The 20,597-nt window shown below is 41.6% G+C and overlaps 1 protein-coding gene across 4 annotated transcripts in view; it reads right to left on the bottom strand.

Annotated features, from left to right (window-relative positions):
* The window catches only part of SLC44A3 (solute carrier family 44 member 3), a 106,991-nt gene extending 86,497 nt beyond the window's left edge, over positions 1-20,494 (bottom strand). The window contains exons 1-7 of one of the 4 annotated variants that reach the window (XM_004378767.2): positions 20,453-20,494; positions 19,700-19,807; positions 15,226-15,368; positions 13,153-13,289; positions 11,591-11,684; positions 2,408-2,568; positions 108-197 (exon numbers count right to left, since the gene is read on the bottom strand). In XM_004378767.2, the coding sequence (XP_004378824.1) occupies positions 108-197; positions 2,408-2,568; positions 11,591-11,684; positions 13,153-13,289; positions 15,226-15,368; positions 19,700-19,807; positions 20,453-20,479 (760 nt within the window). In that variant the 5' untranslated portion in view covers positions 20,480-20,494. Of the gene's footprint in view, positions 1-107; positions 198-2,407; positions 2,569-11,590; positions 11,704-13,152; positions 13,290-15,225; positions 15,369-19,699; positions 19,808-20,452 lie in introns of all 4 variants that reach the window. The other 3 variants (XM_004378764.2, XM_004378765.2, XM_004378766.2) reach the window with 3 other exon arrangements.
* Between the last annotated feature and the right edge of the window lie 103 nt (positions 20,495-20,597).

Below are 20,597 nucleotides of genomic sequence, written 5' to 3'. Positions count from 1 at the left end.
GTTGGACTAGATACTCTTGAAGACTCCATTTAGTTCAAAAAGTTCTATACCTAATGGGAAGGCTTTTCATTTAATAAAGAAGAAATCGATCAAGTAGAAATACTTACACAACAATCCCAAAATAACCAGTGAAATGAAAATGTGAACCAGAAGGGTGGAGATGAATCGGAAGGTGAACATCATGGCCAAAGACAAAGCTGAAAAATTAAGCAAAATATATAAGCCCCAACAACAAAGAATGTGAGGGTGACAATGATGGGGACAATGATGACTAAACCCTCCAGCAGAAGGAGGGCCAAGGAGTTTATTCAATCTCTAAGTCTTTTGGGACATCTACCGAACACCAAACAGAAATAACAAGACACACCCAGGACCCTCTCTGAAGCGTGTATGAGTTCAGTTAGCTACAGTAAACCAGTTTCTGAAAGTGCTAGCATTCCTCCTGAATTAAACAGAAAAAAATAGGGAGCATATATTATTCCCAAGTACCACAATCTTTTTTTCCTTTACAACTCCAAATGAACCATTTTAAAATTTTACCATACTTAACTCTTTTGACCTCATACTAGGCTTATGTGAAGTTCTAACTTTAAATGTTCTCAGATATTCATATTAAATATGAAATATTAGTACCTTTAAAAATGAAAAATTTAAGATTCTAATCACACACTAAGTCCTATGTGTGAAATGCTGTACAGTACTTTCCAATATTTAGGTGTTTAGGTTTAAGAATTTATTCTTAATCTTTCATTGACTCTGTAAGTCTATTTTATTTTTTCTAAGCAAGAAATCAGGATTGCATGTGGATATTTTAGTGTAGGGGTTAAGAGTACTGGTTTTGGAATCAGACAGAGCTGGGTTTGATTCTCAGCTCAGGCACCTACTAGATGTGTAATGTTGGCCATACAGGGAGTCACTTACCCTCTCTAAGCTTCAGTTTCCTCTCCTACAAATAGGGACGGGATTCTGATGAGATTTTAATGAGTTAAAATAGTCCTCTTATGATGATGATAAGGAGCCCTGGTGGTGCAATGGTAAAGCACTCAGCTGCTAACTGAAAGGTCCATGGTTCAAACCCATCAGCTGCTCCACGAAAGAAAAGACCTCATGATCTGCTCCTGTAAAGGTTTCAGCCTAGGAAGCCCTATAGGGCAGTTCTACTCTGTCCTATAAGGTCACTATCAGTCAGAATCGACTCCATGGCACATGACAACAACATGATACCAGTGAGGTTTTAATGAGTTAAGCGTAAGCATGGTGCTTGGTACATGATAAACACTCAGTAAATGATAGTTGTTAATACCATTATGAATCTAATAAGTACTGTTAATACCAGTATGAATCTAATGTCCTTGTAGGGACATTAGGTCATCATATGTGATATGAGAACTATCCTGGATATTTTAGTATATATGGTCACCATGCCAGTTCTGGAAGTCAAAGCTTCCTATTTATTTTAAGTCATTCCTAGTGTAAGTAAGAAGACTGGAAGTTATATAAGAGTGAACTGTAAAGTATTCCCAAGCACTTAGGAATTAGTAAACTTTCTGTAACGAAATTATGGGAAACTCAACTTGGAAACTGGCAAAAATATGTGAATGGATGACCAAAGATTTTCTTCCAATCAAGAGGTTAGGAGGAAGCCACTGGGGAGGGGGATTATAAAAGCAACAGAGGGTTCAAAGAGAAAGTCATTTCTTAATGGGGAGCACCAATCTGAAACATAGAAAATGGGAATGCAAAGGGTCAGAAGTTGGCAGCTGCATCCAGAAATGCCCAGGGGAGGCATGTCTTGGCTCAAGTCCTTGACCTGCCTACAACTCAAAGCAGGTATGTTCCTTTGAGGAGTTGGAGCCGTCGGGCTATTGCCATCTAATGCTGTTTAACATGGGATGCAACACCTCCCTCTCTTGCTCACCAAGCAGCCTGCTGATTGGGTTCGCCTACAGGGAGAGAACACACTGGCCAGAAAACACACCATTTCTGGTCCCCTTGACAGTTGTACTTTTCATTTCCATTTGGCAATGTGCTTTACACATCTATCCGTTATGCCCAGTCACCATATAAAAGCAATCTCTACCCACTGAGGTCTCCTGGCAGAGAGCCAGCTGGCCTTCTCCCAATTTGTTGCCCCTCAAACCTGAACCTGATACACTGAAAGAGGAGAACTGCCTCATAGAGTTTCCAAGGAGCACCCGGTGGATTCGAACCGCTGACCTTTTGGTTAGCACCTGTAGCACTTAACCACTGCACCACCAGGGTTTCCTGAAAATATATATAAACATATAAATATGAAGTAAAGTTTTATATTCAAGTCAAGAAGTTACTTTTCAGTGTAAAACATACATATAATTGCTAGAAACTTTGGCACTCAATAGTTACAGAAGTAAAATTAACTGAAAATTACCTAATGCGAGGATACATAGGCCAAGAACTGTGTCTCTTCCTGACATTATTCCGCTTAGAATTCGATGCAGGCTGTCAACATCATTTATCAAAACAGATGTAAACAGAGAATAGCATTCAGGTGTTTGAGGGATGCATCGGTTAAACAAGGGAAAAGACTTGCTAAAAATAAAAGACAGAATAGATGGTATATTTACTTAAAATTCTCAACAACCAAGAAAACATAAGATCTGTAATAACAAAAGGGATTTAGCATCATCCTGTCTGTAACCTTAGAAAGCCAGCCAACTACACCCATTTAGCTAATGCTCTGGATGGGAAATTGATTATTGAGACCAAAAAAAAAAAAAAAAACCCAAACTCGTCACTGTCAAGTTGATTCTGACTCATAGTGACCCTTACAGGACAGAGTAGAACTACTCCCATAGGGTTTCCTAGGCTGTAATCTTTATGGAACAAGCCCTGGTGGTACAGTGGTTAAAGCGATAGACTGCAAACTGAAAGGTTGGTGGTTTAAAACCACCGGTGGCTCTGTGGGAGAAAGATGTGGCAGTCAGCTATGAGGTCACTATGAGTTGGAATCTACTCAATGACAGTGGGTGGGAATCTTTATGGAAGCAGACTACCACGTCTTTCTCCCATGAGTGGCTGGTGGGTTCAAACTGCCAACCTTTTGGTTAGCAACCAAAAACTTAAGCACTGCGCCACTAGGGCTCCTATGGAGACCAACAGAAACCAAAAACCTACACTCAGATTTTTTTTTTACTATCACGTCTTGGTCATCCCCAGACACCAGCTACCAACACCAACATAAAATCACACATTCAAAAAAAAAAAAAAAAAATTACACTTCCTTAAGGAACTGTTAAAGACATGGGTGGAATCAATTAAAAGCTGTAAAAATGATAAATAAATACTGGTTTTATTGTATCCTCTTAAGAAGGGGTATAAGGCTGCAGAAAAAAATCCATCGCCTTCCAGTCAATTCCGACTCATAGTGACCCTATAGGCTGCACAGTGAGTGCTTAATCAGTGAGTGATTAGTGTGTGGATGAAGCTGTGGTTCATACCTGCCTCAAAGAGGTGAGAGAGCTGGCCTTTTTTTCCCCTTTTTCATTCCAATGAATCTTAATGAGGCTACAAATACCTCATTAGGATCCTGCTCTTCTTTCCTTCTGTGGGCCCCACACAGTAGAAATAATCTCAGCTCTAAGAAGTGTCCAGCTATCCAACATGTTGCTAAAAACCTAGGCAATCACCATGCATTTTGTGGAATGTGTGAAGATAAAACAAGGGAAACTGCAGATGCAAACATTCCATTGCCATGCAGAAAAAATGGTTTCCGAAACCTCCAATGACGCATACCATAGAACATATGGAAAATCTTTCTCAGGAAGTCACAACATCACAGAAATAGTTCCTAAATCACTGAGTAGACATTCAGGAGTAAGGTAATACAACTCAGCTGTTTTTTTAAATTAAATTTTTGAAGGGGATAATATATTCACATGGTTCTAAGTCAAAAGGTACAATACTTTTTGGTACAATAGGTACAAAAGGTACAATAGTGAGAAATTGTCCTTCCTTGCCTCTGAGCCACCGAAGTATATTTCTGGTCTCTTGTATATCATTCTAGAGACATTTTTTTTAGCATATGTGAATGTAATAGGAAATTTAAATGGAAGTTTGCAGCTGAGGCTTAAAGATAATGAAAATTATATTCCAAAATGAGATGCCAAACTATACTATGCAGGGCTTGCCAAAAAATAGGTGGGAGAAATAGTTTAAATTATTATTAAATCCCTCACCCCAACTGAGAGTGTAAAAGGGTTGAGAGTTGGAGATGCTGTTGTTGTTAGGTGCCATGGAGTCGGTTGTAACTCTAGCGACCCTATAGGACAGATTAGAACTGCCCCATAGGGTTTCCAAAGAGCGGCTGGTGGATTCAAACTGCCAACCTTTTGGTTAGCAGCAGTAGCTCTTAACCACAGAAGACCATTATTAAAAATAAACTTTAAATGTGGGAATAATTTTAGATTTACAGAAAAACTGCAAAGATAGTACAGAGGGTTTCTGTGTTCCCTTCACTAAACCAAAAAACCAAACCAGTTGCCACCAAGTTGATTCTGACTCATGTCGACCCCATGTATGTCAGAATAGAACTGGGCTCCATAGGGTTTTCAGTGACTGATTTTTTTCAGAAGTAGATCTCCAGGCCTTTTTTCCAAGGTGCCTCTGGATGAACTCAACCTCCAATCTTTCATTTAGCAGCCAAGTGTGCTAACTGCTTGCACCCAGGGATTCTAACCTTCACTTACCAAAAACCAAAAACTGAACCCGTTGCTATCAAGTCGATTCTGACTCATAGCGACCCTGTAAGACAGAGTAGAACTGCCCCATAGGGTTTCCAAGGAGCACCTGGTGGATTCGAACTGCCAACCTTTTGGTTAGCAGCCGAACTCTTAACCACTATGCCACCAGAGTTCCAACCTTCACTTAGCAACCCCTAATGTTAACATCTTACATCACCAACGTACATTTGTGAAAACTAAAAGATTAACATTGGTACAATGTTCAGTCCAATGAGATAAACTTCTCACTTGATTGAAGCTTCAAATACTTTAATTTCTGAATTGAATGTGTCTTTTACAACTTCAAGTGACTGACGAACTTACTACCTAAAAGAAAATACTTGGGAACTGCTTGTGTTTTCATTCGGGGGCAGAGAGAAAACTAGTCACACTAAGTCTATTTAAAGAGACAGAGACAAAAGTAAAGTTGCTTTCTGATTACATCCTAGGGGTCATGTTTGTTTGATGTGATGGTTACATAAGCAAATACATATATACATATACATACATATATACACTGTATGTGTATTTCCCTTTTTTCTGCAAAAGGTAGTACACATATTGCTCTACAGCCTGCTTGTTTTCACTTACTATGTCCTGGAGCTCTGTTCATATCAGAACATAAGGAATTTCTCTTCATTTTACTGAGGTAAAATTTACATACAGCTCTTCTTAAAATTGAAGGTGTTTATACCTGAGATAAAACCTAATTCTATTTAAGCAAGAGAAGTGCTTGTATACGAAGCAAAGAACACCACAGTGACTCCTGGCAGCAAACCTAACAAAACCAGAGGAATCTAGGGAAAGGTAACTCACGCCCATGGAAATAGTGGCATGGTTTGTGCCAAACTGTGAAGCAATCTTTCTGCTGCCACTGGACACAGACTTCGTGTGACAGTCTACCCCTCAAGAATTTAAACTTATTGAAAAGTTAATAAATGAAATCGTGGATTTGGTATTTAAAAAAAAAAATCCTAAACAGCATTACATTATATGATATAGAATAATTTAGTTGCCGACAATTAGATTGTTTTCAATCTTTTGCTATTATAAACACTGCAGTGAGTGATGTTACACAAATATACATGCTAGTACAAGTATACATGTAGATTAAATTTCTAGAAGTAAACTGCTTAATTAAAAGGCATGTTCACTCATAACTGATGAATACTGATGACATGCTCTCCTTAGGACATCGCTTCACTACGGTATGAAAGGGCCTATTCCCCCACACCATGGCCAATACAGTGTATTAGCAAATCTTTCGATGTTACCAGTCCAGGAGGTGAAAACATTAGAGTTTTAACTGGAATTTCTGCTATCATGAGGGAGGGCCAGTCTCCTTTACTTTCTTTTATAAATTAGGGAAATTAGTCTCTTTTTTTCATTAATGTCTTCTGAGTTTTAAGCTATAGTTAGAAGCCTTCCCCCTACTCAGGTTATAAAACAATTCTCCCGTAGTTTCTTCTAGTACTTTATGGTTTCATTTTTTACATTAAAATCTTTAATCTATATAAGGCATTGAGGTATGGCTCCAACTCCCGCCCCTTCCATGCCTACCCAGCTGTCCCAACACCATTTGTTGACTATTCCATTTTTTTTGTCAGTGATCTGAGATGCCAGTGTTATCATGTATTAATTCTTGTAAGTCTTTGAGTCTCTTCTTGGATTATCTTTTATCTTCTATTGATCTGTCTAAAAATAAACTAGTGCCACAGTATTTTAATTATTAAAGCTTTATAATCTGTTTTAAGGAGCCCTGGTAGGGTAGTGGTTAAGCACTTGACTGCTAACCGAAAGGTCAGTAGTTTGAACCCATTAGCTGCTCCCTAGGAAAAAGACGTGGCAGTCTGCTTCTGTAAAGATTACAGCCTTGGAAACCCTATAGGGCAGTTCTACTCTGGCCTGCAGGGTCACTATGAGTCTGAATCAACTGGACAGCACACAATAACAACATAATCCATTTTAACAACTTTAACAACCAGCCCCCTTCATGGCTCTGATTTTTCAAATTTTCCTTGGCCATTCTTTTTTTTTTTTTTTTTTCCCCTCATAAACTTTTCAACCAGTTTGTCTAGGTATTAAAAAATCGTATTGTTCTTTTTATTGCAATCATGATAAGTTTATAGATCAACTCAGGGAGAAACGGTATCTTTATAATGTTGAGCCATAATATCAAGAACATAGTATGCCTCTCCATTTGTTTAAGCTTTCTTTGTACCTCAGGGACACATTAAAGTTTTCTTCCTACAGTTCTTGCAAATTCCTTGTTAAATTTATTTCCAGGCATTTTTGTGTTTCTGTATTTGTTTTCTCTTGCTGTGTTAAAAGGAGTCTTTTTAAAAAACATGAATGCTACAGTCCTACAAATTTCAGTATATCAACCTTGTTCCCTGCCATCTAACTGAGTGCTCTTATTGTTTGTCTGAGTTTTCCAGTTAATTGTCTCGGGTTTCCAGGTATATAATCATACTATCTACAAAGAGTAGTAATTTCACCTCCTACTTTGCAGTTTTTAAACCTCTAATTTCTCTTTCTTTTCTATTACTAAACAGATTTTTAACCATAAATCTGAACTGTTTTGAAAGCAAATGTTCTCTAAACATTTATTTAGTGTTTTTAAAAAATAAAATCAGATATAGATTTAATGCCATTTTATTTGGTTTTTCCCCCAAACCCAGTTCTCTATAAGATCTTAATCTTTCCAACACAGTTTTGTCGACTACGGTGCCTTTAGGCATATAACAACCATGTCATAGTAAAGAATTACCCATCTTTGTTCTGAGGGTGGTACAGAGAAGCATACAAAGTTCTGGGCAGCCCCTGCTGAGTGGTCGATCAGCTGCCCACTGGGTATTTCATTAGCTGTGTCTTTAAGCCACAGCCTGTGGTTTCTTTCTCACTTCTGCTTTCCTTCTCCCAACCAGCAAAGCCACTCAAACTTGCAGGAAGTAATTTAGAGATCTGACTGTATATTTGTTGTTATTGTTGTTACATGCCATCAAGTTGGCCTCCAACTCATGGTGACTCCATGAACAGTGGAACTAAACACTGCCTGGTCCTGCACCATCCCCATGATCGGCTGCAGATTAGAATGTTGTCATCTATAGGGTTTCATTGGCCAATTTTTGGAAGTAGATTGACAGGCCTTTCTTCCTAGTCCATCTTAGTCTGGAAGTGCCGCTGAAACCTGTCAGCATCATAGCAACATACAATCCTCCACTGACAGACAGATGGTAGCTGAGTATGAGGTGCACTGTCTGGGAATAGAACCTGGGTCTCTCGCATGGAAGGTGAGAATTCTACCACTGAACCACCACTGCCTCATTGACTGTATGTTTAGATGACCCTCTGTATGGAACTCATCTGAGCAAACAATGCAATGACATCCATGAGCACCTACGTGTGAGGTTAGAACTAGAATTTATGGGGGAAAATAAACCCAAGCCTTTTAGATTTTAAATACACAGGGACTCAAAATACAATATTACATGGAACACAAAAGGGAGAAAGATATGCTTGTTTGTTATCTTTTGTAGTACTTTTTCACTGCTCTTAAAAGCTCAGTCCTAGGAACACAAACTTTCTTGATATTCAGCCACTGCTCTAAAAGGGTATGTTATTATACCTCCTATGATCAACAGAGGAAGAAGAAACAATTGGCTTAGTCAAAAAGAGGTATTTAGAAAATGTTCTTTGGCCTTATAGCCACACTTCTCATGTTTTCAGGCTTTTCAGTCTTGGCACCGTTCTTCCATGATAAATATGATAATTTCAATCTTAGACAAACACTCGCTTGTGTAAGAAAAGGAAATGGAGCCCCCAAGGCTATTGCTATCTCCCTCATTCAGTCCAAGAAAGGCCCGTCAATCAACAGTTTTGTCTTCACTTGAAAAGTTAGAATTGGAAAGGTTTGCATTTAAGGGGAGAAAGGACTGGGATTGGCTTGAGAAGTGGGAAAGATGGTGACCCTAGGACGCATGGTATGGGACGCCCCCTCTGCCACTCCCCACCCCCGAATGGTGTGAGGCTAAGGAAGCCACTTCCCAGGCCAAAAAAAAAAAAAAAAAAAAAATTAAAACTAAATCAAGTTTTGACTATTTTAGATTATAGAAACAAATACATGTGGATGTTGTTTGGGTCTGAATGCTAGCTCTTCTATTTGCTGGTTTTATGACCTCAACCTCTTTCTGTCTCAGTTTTCTCAGCTGTAAAATCAGCATGAAAATAATGGCTACAGGTTTTACATACAGGTTTTGTGAGACTCAAATGAATTAATACTTGTAAAGCGCTTAGAACAGTGGTTCAAACCAAACCCGTTGCTGTCCAGTCGATTCAATTCATGGCGACCCTATAGGACAGAGCAGAACTGCCCCACAGGGTTTCCAAGGAGCAGCTGGTGGATTTGAACTGCCGACCTTCCGGTTAGCAGCCAAGCTCTTAACCACTGTGCCACCAGGGCTTCACCAGGGTTAGCATCTATCAAAAGCTCAATAAATGTTCCCTATTATCATCAGCAGCATCAAGATATAAGCTTCCCATGGAATTACAGTTTTCTCTCAATTATAGTAAGAGGAGTTTGTCCAACTCTGGTTAAATTACATCCCTGAAAATTCCATTCTCTTTCAATTCCTTCTTCAGGAACAGTTACAAATAATGTTCCTTTAAAAAAAAAAAAATCCTTCTCTCCAAGTGTTAAATAATTATCCTTCAATCTACTAAAACTTACTATTTTTTCCCCCTCAGGGCTCAGTTATATTTCATTGAGACATGTTTATGATCTCTGAAAATAACCAGAACTTTAAAAAGCAGGTAAAAAAAAAATGGAATGAGCATTCTCCTTTGCAAATAATTTTCTCCTCCTTCAATTACTTATAACACGAAGTACGCATTTTAGAAAAGAACCCAGAGGGTGACCAACTATATTCTGCCTCCCATTCAGTTAAAACCTACTCAAGTCTTTTTTTTCCTTTTTTTAGCACCTGTTAGATTAGTGTTTTTCAAGGTGCACTTGCCACCCATTAGAAGATTATGAAATAAATTAGTTTTTAAAAACTGAAATAGAATAGGAGCTACTAGTGTGAATCATATGTCGTCAGGGAAAGTCTCGTGTGAGACTTTTATTTCCATTTTACATACGCAAGCATGTATGAAGTTATATGTGTAGTGGGTCTGTGCTGTAATATACAGTAAAACCTGTGAAAGCCAAAAACTGTGTAAGGCAGAAACCTGTCAGAGAAGGAAAACTCAAATATTTTCCACTAAAACGAGTGATAGAAAGTGGTAAGATTGCACCCTGCCAAAGGCAGAAAACTCTCGAGACCTGGAAAAACAAGGCAGCCCTGTTGAGTTCCGGCTCTCACAGATTTCACTGTACTTCTTACTGTGGGTCCCAGCCGAAAGCCTGATAAACATCGTGCTAGAGGATCGGCACGATGCCTCGTTTTATTTAAATTACTGTTTTTTCTCAGGCCTTACACAAAGGTCTCGTTTACTGAAAACATACATTTTTCAAAAGAATGGCAGTACAAAATAAATTCAAGTACTCTTTTAGTACATCTCAGCATCCTAAAGGTGGCAATGAATATTCATTGTATTTTACCCCTTACGCTTCTCAAAGGAGCCCTGGTGGAGCAATGGTTAAGCACTTGGCTGCTAACCAGAAGTTTGGTGGTCAAACCCACCAGCTGCTCAGCAGAAAAGACCTAGCGATCTGCTCCTGTAAAGATTACTCTGTCCTATAAGGTTGCTATGAGTTAGAATTGACTCGAATGGCACACAACAATAACAACAAGGCTTCTCAAAGGTGCATATATGAGCTGTCTACCATGACAATGAAATCACTGCTTCATTATTATGGCTTTTCTCTACAAAGATTTATCAGGTACCTACTGTGTGCCAGATGAGTGGTAGAATTCTCACCTTCTATGTGGAGACACAGATTGGATCCCCAGTCAATGCAAGTCATGTGCAGCCACCACTCGTCTGTCAGTCAGTGGAGGCTTTTGTGTTGCTACGGTGTTGAACAGGTTTCAGAGGAGCTTCCAGACTAAGACAAACTAAGAAGAAAGGCCTGGCGATCTATTGCCAGAAACCAGCCAATGAAAACCCTATGGATCATGACCGTACTATCTGCAACTGATCATGGCAATGGTGCTAGACCAGACAGCATTTCGTTCTGTTGTACATGGGTTGCCATGAGTTGGGGGCTGTCTCAGTGGCAGCTAACAACAGCAACAACGTGTCAGGCAGTACATTATATGACAGGGATGAATAAGATCCCCAAAGGAGTCCACTGAGCAGTGTTCTTGATAAAGAGCACGCTGTCTCTTTTCACTGAAAGGAAAGGCGAGATGCCCACTTGGCCTTACCTGCCCAGGTCTGTTTCTCATGGAGAAATCTAGAGCTGTAAAAGCCAACAATGTCTGGTTGTAATAAAAAAAAGCAAAAGTAAATGATTTCTACTTTGTGGTAAATAGTTAAGGAGCCCTGGTGGTGCAACGGTTGAGCGTTTGGCTGCTGACTGAAAGGTTGGTGGTTTGAACTCACCCAGTGGCTCTGTGGGAGAAAGACCTGGCAATCTGCTTCTGTAAAGATTATATCCTAGAAAACCCTATGAGGCAGTTCTACTCTGTCATATAGGGTCGCTATGAATAGGAATCAACTCGACGGCACCCATCAACAATACATAATTGGAGTAGAAAAAATACGCACCAAATACTTTATAAAATCACTCATTTGGCAATCATTCACATATTACTTTTTGCTAGCCCTAGTGTTAAGAATTCATTAACTTTTGTTAATCAAAAAGGAAAAGGTATGGAAGTTTTTACCTTGGAGGAACTGGTAGCCTAGGGCACAGAGAGTCCGCATTTGGATTCCGAGTGTAGTCGAAAGAATTCAAACTATAAATGCATAGGAAGGACCCTAGAAGAAGACACACAGACTATACCATATCGCTCTATTGTACCCATCTTCCTAGTGGAGCGGGTAAGGAAACCACATCCACTTTACCAAACTAGGAGACAGAATAAACGCCCCAGATTTAGAAAACAGGCTTACAGATGACCTAACACAAAAAAAGGAGGCATATAATCTGAGGTCAAGTTAGGTACTCTCTTCCTTATTCTCTGAAACCCCAAATTCAAAACTAAAAGTTACATGATTAGTACTAAAATAATTTGAAAATTCCTTGAAGATGTTTTATTACATAAGCTTGATATTTTTAACCCAGATTTGCAAAGAATTCTTCAAAAAAAAAAAAAATGGCACACCATATCACAGGCACATAAAATTTGCAGTGGGTTGCCTTGAATTTCTTTCACTTTCTTTTGTTTATTTAAGCTGTATAAAATAAACCTAAAAAGTGGGCCCAGAGCACAGTATCTCAGTAACACAAATGCTTTTGGTATAACTTAAGACTATCCCAACTGTTCAGTGAAAGTATCTCAACATTTTACTGAAAAAACATAAACCAAACCAGTTGCCGTAGGGTTTGTTCTGACTCATGGCGACCCAATGTGTGTCCAAGTAGACCTGTGCTCCACAGGGTTTTCAATGGCTGATTTTTCAGAAGTAGATCACCAGGACTTTCTTTTGAGGTACCTCTGGGTGGACTCAAAAAGCCAACCTTTTAGTTAACATCTGAGTGCATTAACCATTTGCACTACCCCAGGACTCCATGAACGATCATACTTGTTGGCAATTCCACCCAAAGACAGCGAGTGCCTTCTAAGTCTGGATGTGCCAGATGTGCACAGAGCACTTTGGCCTCCCCTCTGACCCTGCCCTTGGGCCCCTAATATAAATCAGTACACAGCCCACGTTGACCTGTCTATGCTAACCTCCCTATGCTATTCTCTCTATGCTAACCTCTCTAAGCTATCCTCTCTATGCTAACCTCCCTATGCTAACCTCTCTATGTTAACCTCCCTATGCCATCCTCTCTATGCTAACCATTCTATGCTAACCTCTCTAAGCTATCCTCTCTATGCTAACCTCCCTATGCTAACCTCTCTATGTTAACCTCCCTATGCCATCCTCTCTATGCTAACCATTCTCTGCTAACCTCTCTAAGCTATCCTCTCTATGCTAACCTCTCTATGCTATCCTCTCTATGGAAAACCATTCCCCAGCAGGGAGTGGGGAGCAAAGCGGGGAGCAGCTAGGGTTTCAGATAAATCCAGACAAACCTGAATGAAATGGAACCAGGTGAAGAGAAAATGTTTATGGCCTTTCCACCCAAGAAGAGGCACCCACCAGGAAGTACAATTCCCAGATATACAGAGAAAATAGCATGAGGACAAGCTATCTCATCTAGGCCCCCTCAGGTTACTTCACTGTGTTTCTGACCCTGGGGGAAGCGGAAGAGCGAAGCTGGCCCCTCGGTGCCTACCGTTGTTGTTGGCAAAGAGCTGGACCTCTTCCAGGGTGTCAAGCTGTTCTTCGGGACAGCTGGATACGCAGAGGACAATGGAATTGAGCCTAACATCTTTGATTTCCAGGTTGCAGGAATTCATAAAGAACACATGCCTAGGAGGTAGATGAAATAGAACATCTTAAGAGTATTCCCCCTCCCTGGGTTTAATTGTAGGTCTTAAAAAAATGTACACAGGCTATCAAATGTGGGAATTAACTAAGGCAAACTTGTAATCAACTGCTTCAGCATAATTTAATATCACTGGGGTTGATCTATGGAGTTGAGCAGATTGGGAACCAATGTAACAAAACTCTCCTTTTCTGGACTCAACATTTTCTGGAGGATAACTCTGAGGAGATCACAGAGGGAGAGAAGGGATTGATAAAACTGCCCATGGATTGCTAGATCGGGTCGAAACTACTCAACAGAATCCATAGAAAGCACACTTGTACCTAACTAGTTGCTGTCGAGTTGATTCCAACTCATGGTGACCCGATGTGTGTTCGAGTAGAACTATGCTCCATGAGGTTTCAATGGCTGTTTTTTTTTGGAAGAAGATCACCAGCCCTTTCTTCCCAGACACCTCTGGGTAGACTCAAACCTCCAACCTTTAGGTTAGCAGCTGAGCATGTTAACCATTTGCACCACCCAGGGACTCATGTTTGCACCTAAGGGTGTTTAAATATACTTGTGAGAATAGCTGAACACAGGGAAGCGAAAGGTGGAAAGGAGGAGGACTAGGCTGTGAATTAAAGGTTTGCCCCTCTGCTTCCTCCCCCCAGGAATTTCATGAGACCCTTCCTGCTGCAGCTACCTGCCATTGGGTAGGTGGGGCACAAGAATAAAACTGGCTGGCATTATTGTTAATGGGTAACATGCTGGGTTAGCAATGGCAGCTCTTGAACCCTTGCCCAACATTTATCCAGGCTGCAGAGATGAAAGGAATGTCAGAGGAAGAGCCCTGCAAGAGATCTTGGAAAAGGATCCCAGAAGCTTCTTTTCCTTCCAAATGGGCATGGGAGATAGGGAGGTGGTGCAACAGGAAACAGCAGAACAGATTTCTTGGCCTACGATAAATACACACTTTTTAGTTCAAAGAGAGATGACTCTCAGCATTGTGTTATGAATATAATAAGAGATACAAGCGCTGGTGGGTGTATCTGGGCTGCCCCTTCCTCCTCCTGTCTTCTTTGTAATCTGTAAACGCAGGGGGAACTGCCTCCCATGCAATCCATGCCCAGAAAACACAAAGCCCTCTCCTCTTAAGCAACGTTTAGAAAAAGAGGACTGCTCTGAATTTGCATTTGGTGGCATCAAACTTACACCCAAGACCTATTTAGACCCTTAAGATTTCTCTCCTAGGAGGTATTTTTGATCAAGTCTCAAAAATTATTATGAGGCAGCCTCCATCTTAGAAAAACACAGCCAGGGATTTCTTTCTCCTCCAGAGGATTCCCATCTTTTCTTTTCCCTTTCTGTTTCTGTGTTGAGTCTCACTCTCTGTGGCCTGGAGTTGGAGGGAGAAAGAATGGGACTCTGCAACGTCATAGCTGAGAGTGTAGGCTGGGGAGGTGGCGGTAGACACAGGTTCCAACATTCTGAGTTGGGATTCAGGCATTTTCACATAGGAGCAATGTTGTGAATGGTGGTAGGGTTCATAGACACCACTGGTAACATCATCCTGAATCATTATGGATAATAATGATAAAACTAACTGTTATTACCCTTTAGCTCATGCAGTGGCTCAGTGGATCCTTAAAACAACCTTGTGAGGAACTGGTATAATAACCAGTTAAAAAATATGAAAACTGGGCTCAGAGAGGTTAAGTACTCTGCCAAGGTCACACAGCTGATAAGTAGCAGAGCTTGAATTTGAACTTAGGACTGGCTAGTTCTAAAACCTGCCCCTTAACACCAAACACAGCCCCCATTTTCATGAGCTCCGCTGATAGAGTTTTGAATGGGAAAAGAGTTTACAGGTTCTAAATGACTATACGAAGTTTTGAAATACAGGCCCTCTATAAGTTGGGGACTTACTTGGGCACTTACTTTTTTAGGGTCATGTCCTGCCCTGAAAGAGGAGCTCCTTCCACCGGGGAGTTCTTCTTGCCACACACGTTGCCAAAGCTGTCGTAGCCAAAGAGGAGTCTTCCCACAGCTCCAGCTACCACCGAGTAGCCCGTGATGAACACCTAGCAAAGCCCAGGTGCTACATGAGAGTGTGGCAAAAGCCTTAAAACACAATGCCCCATATCCTTGAATATACTGGCATAAAATGGAACCTAGATGAAAACTGAATCTCCTAGCCTCACTGCACTTCTCTCCTTCAACAATAACGTCGACAACTCAAATCAGTCAGGATCCTGCTTTTCTAATATTTAGCCTTTAACAGGTTAGACAGAGAGAACATTCTAAAACATTGAAAGATTCCTCTCCATTATCTCACCTCTTTCTGCTTCTTGCTCTCTTCTCCAAGAAGCTGTCATTTTTCTTCTTCTTGGCCTAACTTCACCAGGGCAACTTAATTTTTTTTCTTGGGGTTCTTGGTTCATGTAAGTGCATCAGGGCTATACTGATTCTTTCTCTGAGTGTGCTTGTCTGTTTACTTTTTGTCTTATTTTCAGGGGACTCCTGGTCCTCAGGGGGAGCGCCGGCGGCACAGTGGTTAAGAACTCAGCTGGTAACCAAAAGGTCAGCAGTTTGAATCCACCAGCCTCTCCTTGGAAACCCTATGGAGCAGCTCTTCTCTGTCCTGTAGGGTCGCTAGGAGTTGGAACTGACCTGATGGCAATGGGTCTGGTTTTGGTTTCTCCGTCCTCAGGGGCAGAGGCCACACAGTTGATATATGCTAAAATACTATCCATAATAAGTCTGAAAATACTGTTTTGGAATAACCATTTAAGACACACAAAATAAAGAAGATCAGGAACTGTGCTGGACAAGAACATCTTGCAGTCTACTTTTTCAACCTGTTTTTTATTCAACTTCATAATGAATGTGGAATATCTGAACTTTCAGCTCAAACAGTTATTCCACTATTATATATACACTGACAGGCCCTCTACTGAGACTGAATACATACTTTCCCATAATATATAGTATTGTGAGTTTCCCAATACATAATACATAGAATATCATTTAATACTTGGTACTGACAGAATCACTCCAGGAGAGAAGATACAGTACACCATTCAATAACATGTAGTATTGATACCTTGTGTTCTAAAGTTACATTGTTCCAAATATATATTGACATTGTAAAATATGTTTCAGATACACCACATTCATTGCTAATTTAGAAGTCAAAATAATAAACATTCTTCAGGTACCCAGTGTGTGGTAGGCACTCCGTTACTGGTGACAAAAATATTAGCAAAACTTAGTCCCTGTCCTCAAGGACCTCAGCTCCAAAGGGAAGGACTCAGAAACTGCAGACCTGGGTGAGGAAGGAAGCTCTCTGCTCTGCTTCCTATCCCAGGAGAAAACCCTCCCCACTCTCCCAGCTCCAACTCTATCTAACTGGTCAGATTCCTGGATAAGTGGGTCACCTTTACTAGTAAACAGGGTCACTGCCCCTCCTATTTAAAGGCTGCAGATGAGGGTGTGACTGTGTGTTCACGTGGCTGGCATATGGCATGACCCAGCTGGGCATGTCCTTCTGTCCTGAGCGGCTAGTTGGTAAGATCCCAAGATGGGGTTTAGATTTAGGGGGGATAAAGGGGTTACGTGCTTCTGCCCAGCTCACCAGAGATCTAATAATGAAGTGATATTTTCCTATTGGACATCATTCTTTATGTGAATATCGCCCTTGGAAAGCTTGTGGGTAGGGATGAAAAGTTATTTTGGAGGTGGGGGAGATTTGGATATTCCTGAGTCCTCACAACAATACTACTACTTAAAACCATCAGAACTTTATTCTAATTTCAAACACACAGTACCAATTCCATACAATAGGTGATACAGTAGGTGTGCATACCAGGTATGGTGGGCCTACCTAGGAGCTCCATGTCGCACCTGGGGAGGTCAGGGAAGTGGAGTCTTGAAAGATAAGTAGGAATGGGTAAGGTGAGAGCGGACACTGGAGAGGTAAGTAGGGGCAGAGGTGGTCCAGACTTTGAGACATTCTATTCTACATGCTTTATGAACATAAACAAAGACAGGTGGGCTTTCTATTTGCAAAAGCCTGTCCCTGTTTGTAATTCAGGCCCCTCGCCCCAGATATCCTTTGTCCAGCCCTAAGTCAGGGCAATGCCATCAACAATAATCCTCTCTGGCCATCAGTTCAGATTTTGCTCCTGCCTCATCACTGGTCAGCACATCACAAGACCCGGAAGCAGAACAGGAGAGGCAGAAAAAACACTCCTTGCTGTTTAAGCATCTGTGGTTAATGAATGCAGCAGACACTAAAAGCCCAAAGGAAGGACTCTGGTTACTCAAATTTAACATAGTAATGAGAACATGGGCATACTGAAACCTGCAGATCTATTTTCCAAATGAAATGTAATTTTAAAGCAGTTTTCAGCTCTGTGAGGAGCGCCGGTAGAACAGTGGTTAAGTGCCTGCCTGCTAACCCAAAGGTCGGTGGTTCGAACCCGTGGGAGAAAGATGTGGCAGTCTGCTTTCATAAAGATTGCAGCGTCAGAAACCCCATAGAGCAGTTCTACTCTGTCCCATAGGGTCATATGAGTTGGAATTCGACTCGATAGCAATGGGCTTGGTTTGGTGGAGTTTCAGCTCTATCCCACCTCTTCACTGGTTTGTAATTCTTCAGGTGGTGCTGGGACATGTACAAATCCTTTCTCAGCTGTTGGGCTGAGAGTTTGGTAGTGATCTGCTAGGTTTGAACCTTGGAAATGGGGTGCTAGGGACGATCATTAAATAAAATTAACAGCCCGAGGTCAAAGTGGCCAAGTGCAAGGCAAAACAGCTGCCCCCTGCATTTATAAAATAGCAGACCCAAATAAAAACACAAGACATCCTTAAAAAGTTAAACACAGTCAAACGTAGAATTTACCATATGGCCCAGCAATTCCATTCCTAGGTATATACCCCAAAGACTTGAAAGCTGGGACTCAAATAGATACTTGTAGTGTTCACAGTAGCGTTATTCACAAGAGCCAAGAGGTGGAAACACCCATGTGTCCATCGACAGATGAACAGGTAAACAAAGTGTGGTATATTCATACAATGGAATGTTATTCAGCTGTAAAGAGAAATGAAGTTCTGATACACGCATGCTACGACATGGATGAATCTTGAAAACATTATGCTGAGTGAAATAAATCAGTCACAAAGGGACAACTGTTGTATGATCCCACTCACATAAAATACATACAAAAGGCAAATGCACAGAGACGAAAGTAGGTTAGTTGTTACCACGGGCTGGGAGTAGGGAGGAATGGGGAGTTAAGGTCAAAACAAAAACAAAAACAAAAACCACCTGTGGGGAAGTTAATCAGAAAGTGTTGCAGGTATACTGTCTCTCTCAGCTTCTAGAGGAGAGTTCCAAGGGCCACGGTGTAAGCAACACAGAACATTCGGTTATGCCTGTAAGGCCCAATCTTCCACTGTGTCTGCAACGAGGTCTGTGTGAAACCCGTCGGTAAAGTCAACAAATGAACAAATGCCTCTCTTAGCTTGAAAGAAGAACAAACATAATACCTTATGGCCTACCCAAATTTAATTTTTTTCAACAAAGGTAATTACTATCTGGTAGTTATTATCAGGCTTTATAAATTAATCATTTACCACGTAGCAAATAGTATGCCTCAACCTCCATGGCTGAGTTCATGAATACAATCTTTGAAAAGTTAAGGGAGGCTTTTTGTTTTTTGTTTTGCTGTTTCCTACAACGCTAAAATAAGTATAAAAGCGTCAAGATTCAGCTTCCAAGAGACTCTCCCAGGACTAAAATAACCCAGCCTGATAAGGTCTACCAGCAACCACACATACCTGGAAACCAGAGCGGGAAAATATCTAACCAGAGGGCTTATATCAAGTCCCCACTTACCTATTAGCTGCTGAACACAGCATACAAAGTGTGTGTGTGTAATATGCTAAGCTAAAGTAAGATGTAATTTATTTCTAGGCTCATCCTTCGTTAGAAACTCAGCAAGAACCTGAGTAATATTTGATTTTTGGTGGGAGTGGGATGGTAAAGAACTTCCACTCAGTGAGAACAGATAATAACAGAAGACACATCTTCCACTAAGTAGCAATCTCACTGCAAACCTTCATTCTGATTTCCTAGCGCACTCTTCCATTAGGACAGCGCCTGTAGAAACGAGACAGCCTCTCCAACTCAGCAAATCTAGGAGGTTAAGAGATACCTGACAAGAATTTCCGAGGACTAACTGATGTTTATTCCCAGAGAACGACAGAAGTCTCTCATTGCAGCACAAACTTTAACCTGGTACCACCTCAGAGCTTCCCCAGGGAAGGCACTAGGAATGCGACTTAGATTTGGGGCATGGCTATTTTGGGACACACCCAGGCCTCTTCTCTGACAAGCACCCACACTTACCAAACCAGTCCAAAAGAGAAAGAATAGGAATAGCCATGTTTTATCTGTGCATCTCCTATAAATCTGGGGTCGCCACTCTCTTTGCCTGGGAGTGCTCTCTGCAGAAACCTTCCAGAAAAAAGAAGGAAGAGGGGTTGAGAAGAGGATAAATAACATGGGGGTCCCAACCGGAAACCGAACCCAAACTTACTCCAAGACTGCTCAACGTAACCAATCCTAATGTTTTTTAAAAAAATTCCTTGGCCGCCTGAAGGAGCCCTGGTGAAGCAGTAATTAAGAGCACGGGCTGCCAGCCAAAAGGTCGGCAGTTCGAATCCATCAGTCGCTCCTTGGAAACCCTATTGAGCAGTTCTACTCTGTCCTATAGGGTCGCTCGCTATAGGTCGGAATTGACTCGTCGGCAACCGGCAACGGGTTTGGCCGCCTGAAACTTCCACAGAGCCTTTTAAACACCTGCTCTGGGAGAAGTGGTCGTTAAGTCTCCTGTCGCCAAGCTTAGCTGGAGGTGCACCTTGATGCGGCTGCAAGTTCGTGCCCCGCAGCAAGCATCTCCCTCGCTTCCGCCCCAGTAATCTGAGTGGGATCCGGGATCCTCTCCCCACCAGGTGTTTCCCGCGGGCACAGTGGCTCCAGGGACCGAGGCTTTATCCCCCAAAGGTTAGGGGAGACGGAAGCGTTCCAGACAGGCAGGTGCCTGCGGAAGGGAGCCCAGCCCTTTCCCTGAACCTCTCCCCCGAGGTTGCGGGCCCTTACCAGGTATTCGGCGCCAAAGCACTGCATCGTGCGCTCCTCCGCGGGGGCCGCGCACTGAGAGCGCCGCCGCCAGGGCCGTCCGGAGACGCAGAGCCCACGACCCGCCAGGCGAGTCCCGGCGCCAGCGGCCAAGGGGCGGGAAGGG

The sequence above is a fragment of the Trichechus manatus genome, unplaced genomic scaffold (genome assembly GCF_000243295.1).
Source record: "Trichechus manatus latirostris isolate Lorelei unplaced genomic scaffold, TriManLat1.0 scaffold00058, whole genome shotgun sequence".
Lineage (NCBI taxonomy): Eukaryota > Metazoa > Chordata > Mammalia > Sirenia > Trichechidae > Trichechus > Trichechus manatus.
The sequence above is the reverse complement of the archived record's forward strand: the minus strand, read 5'-3'. Positions and strand labels throughout refer to the sequence as shown.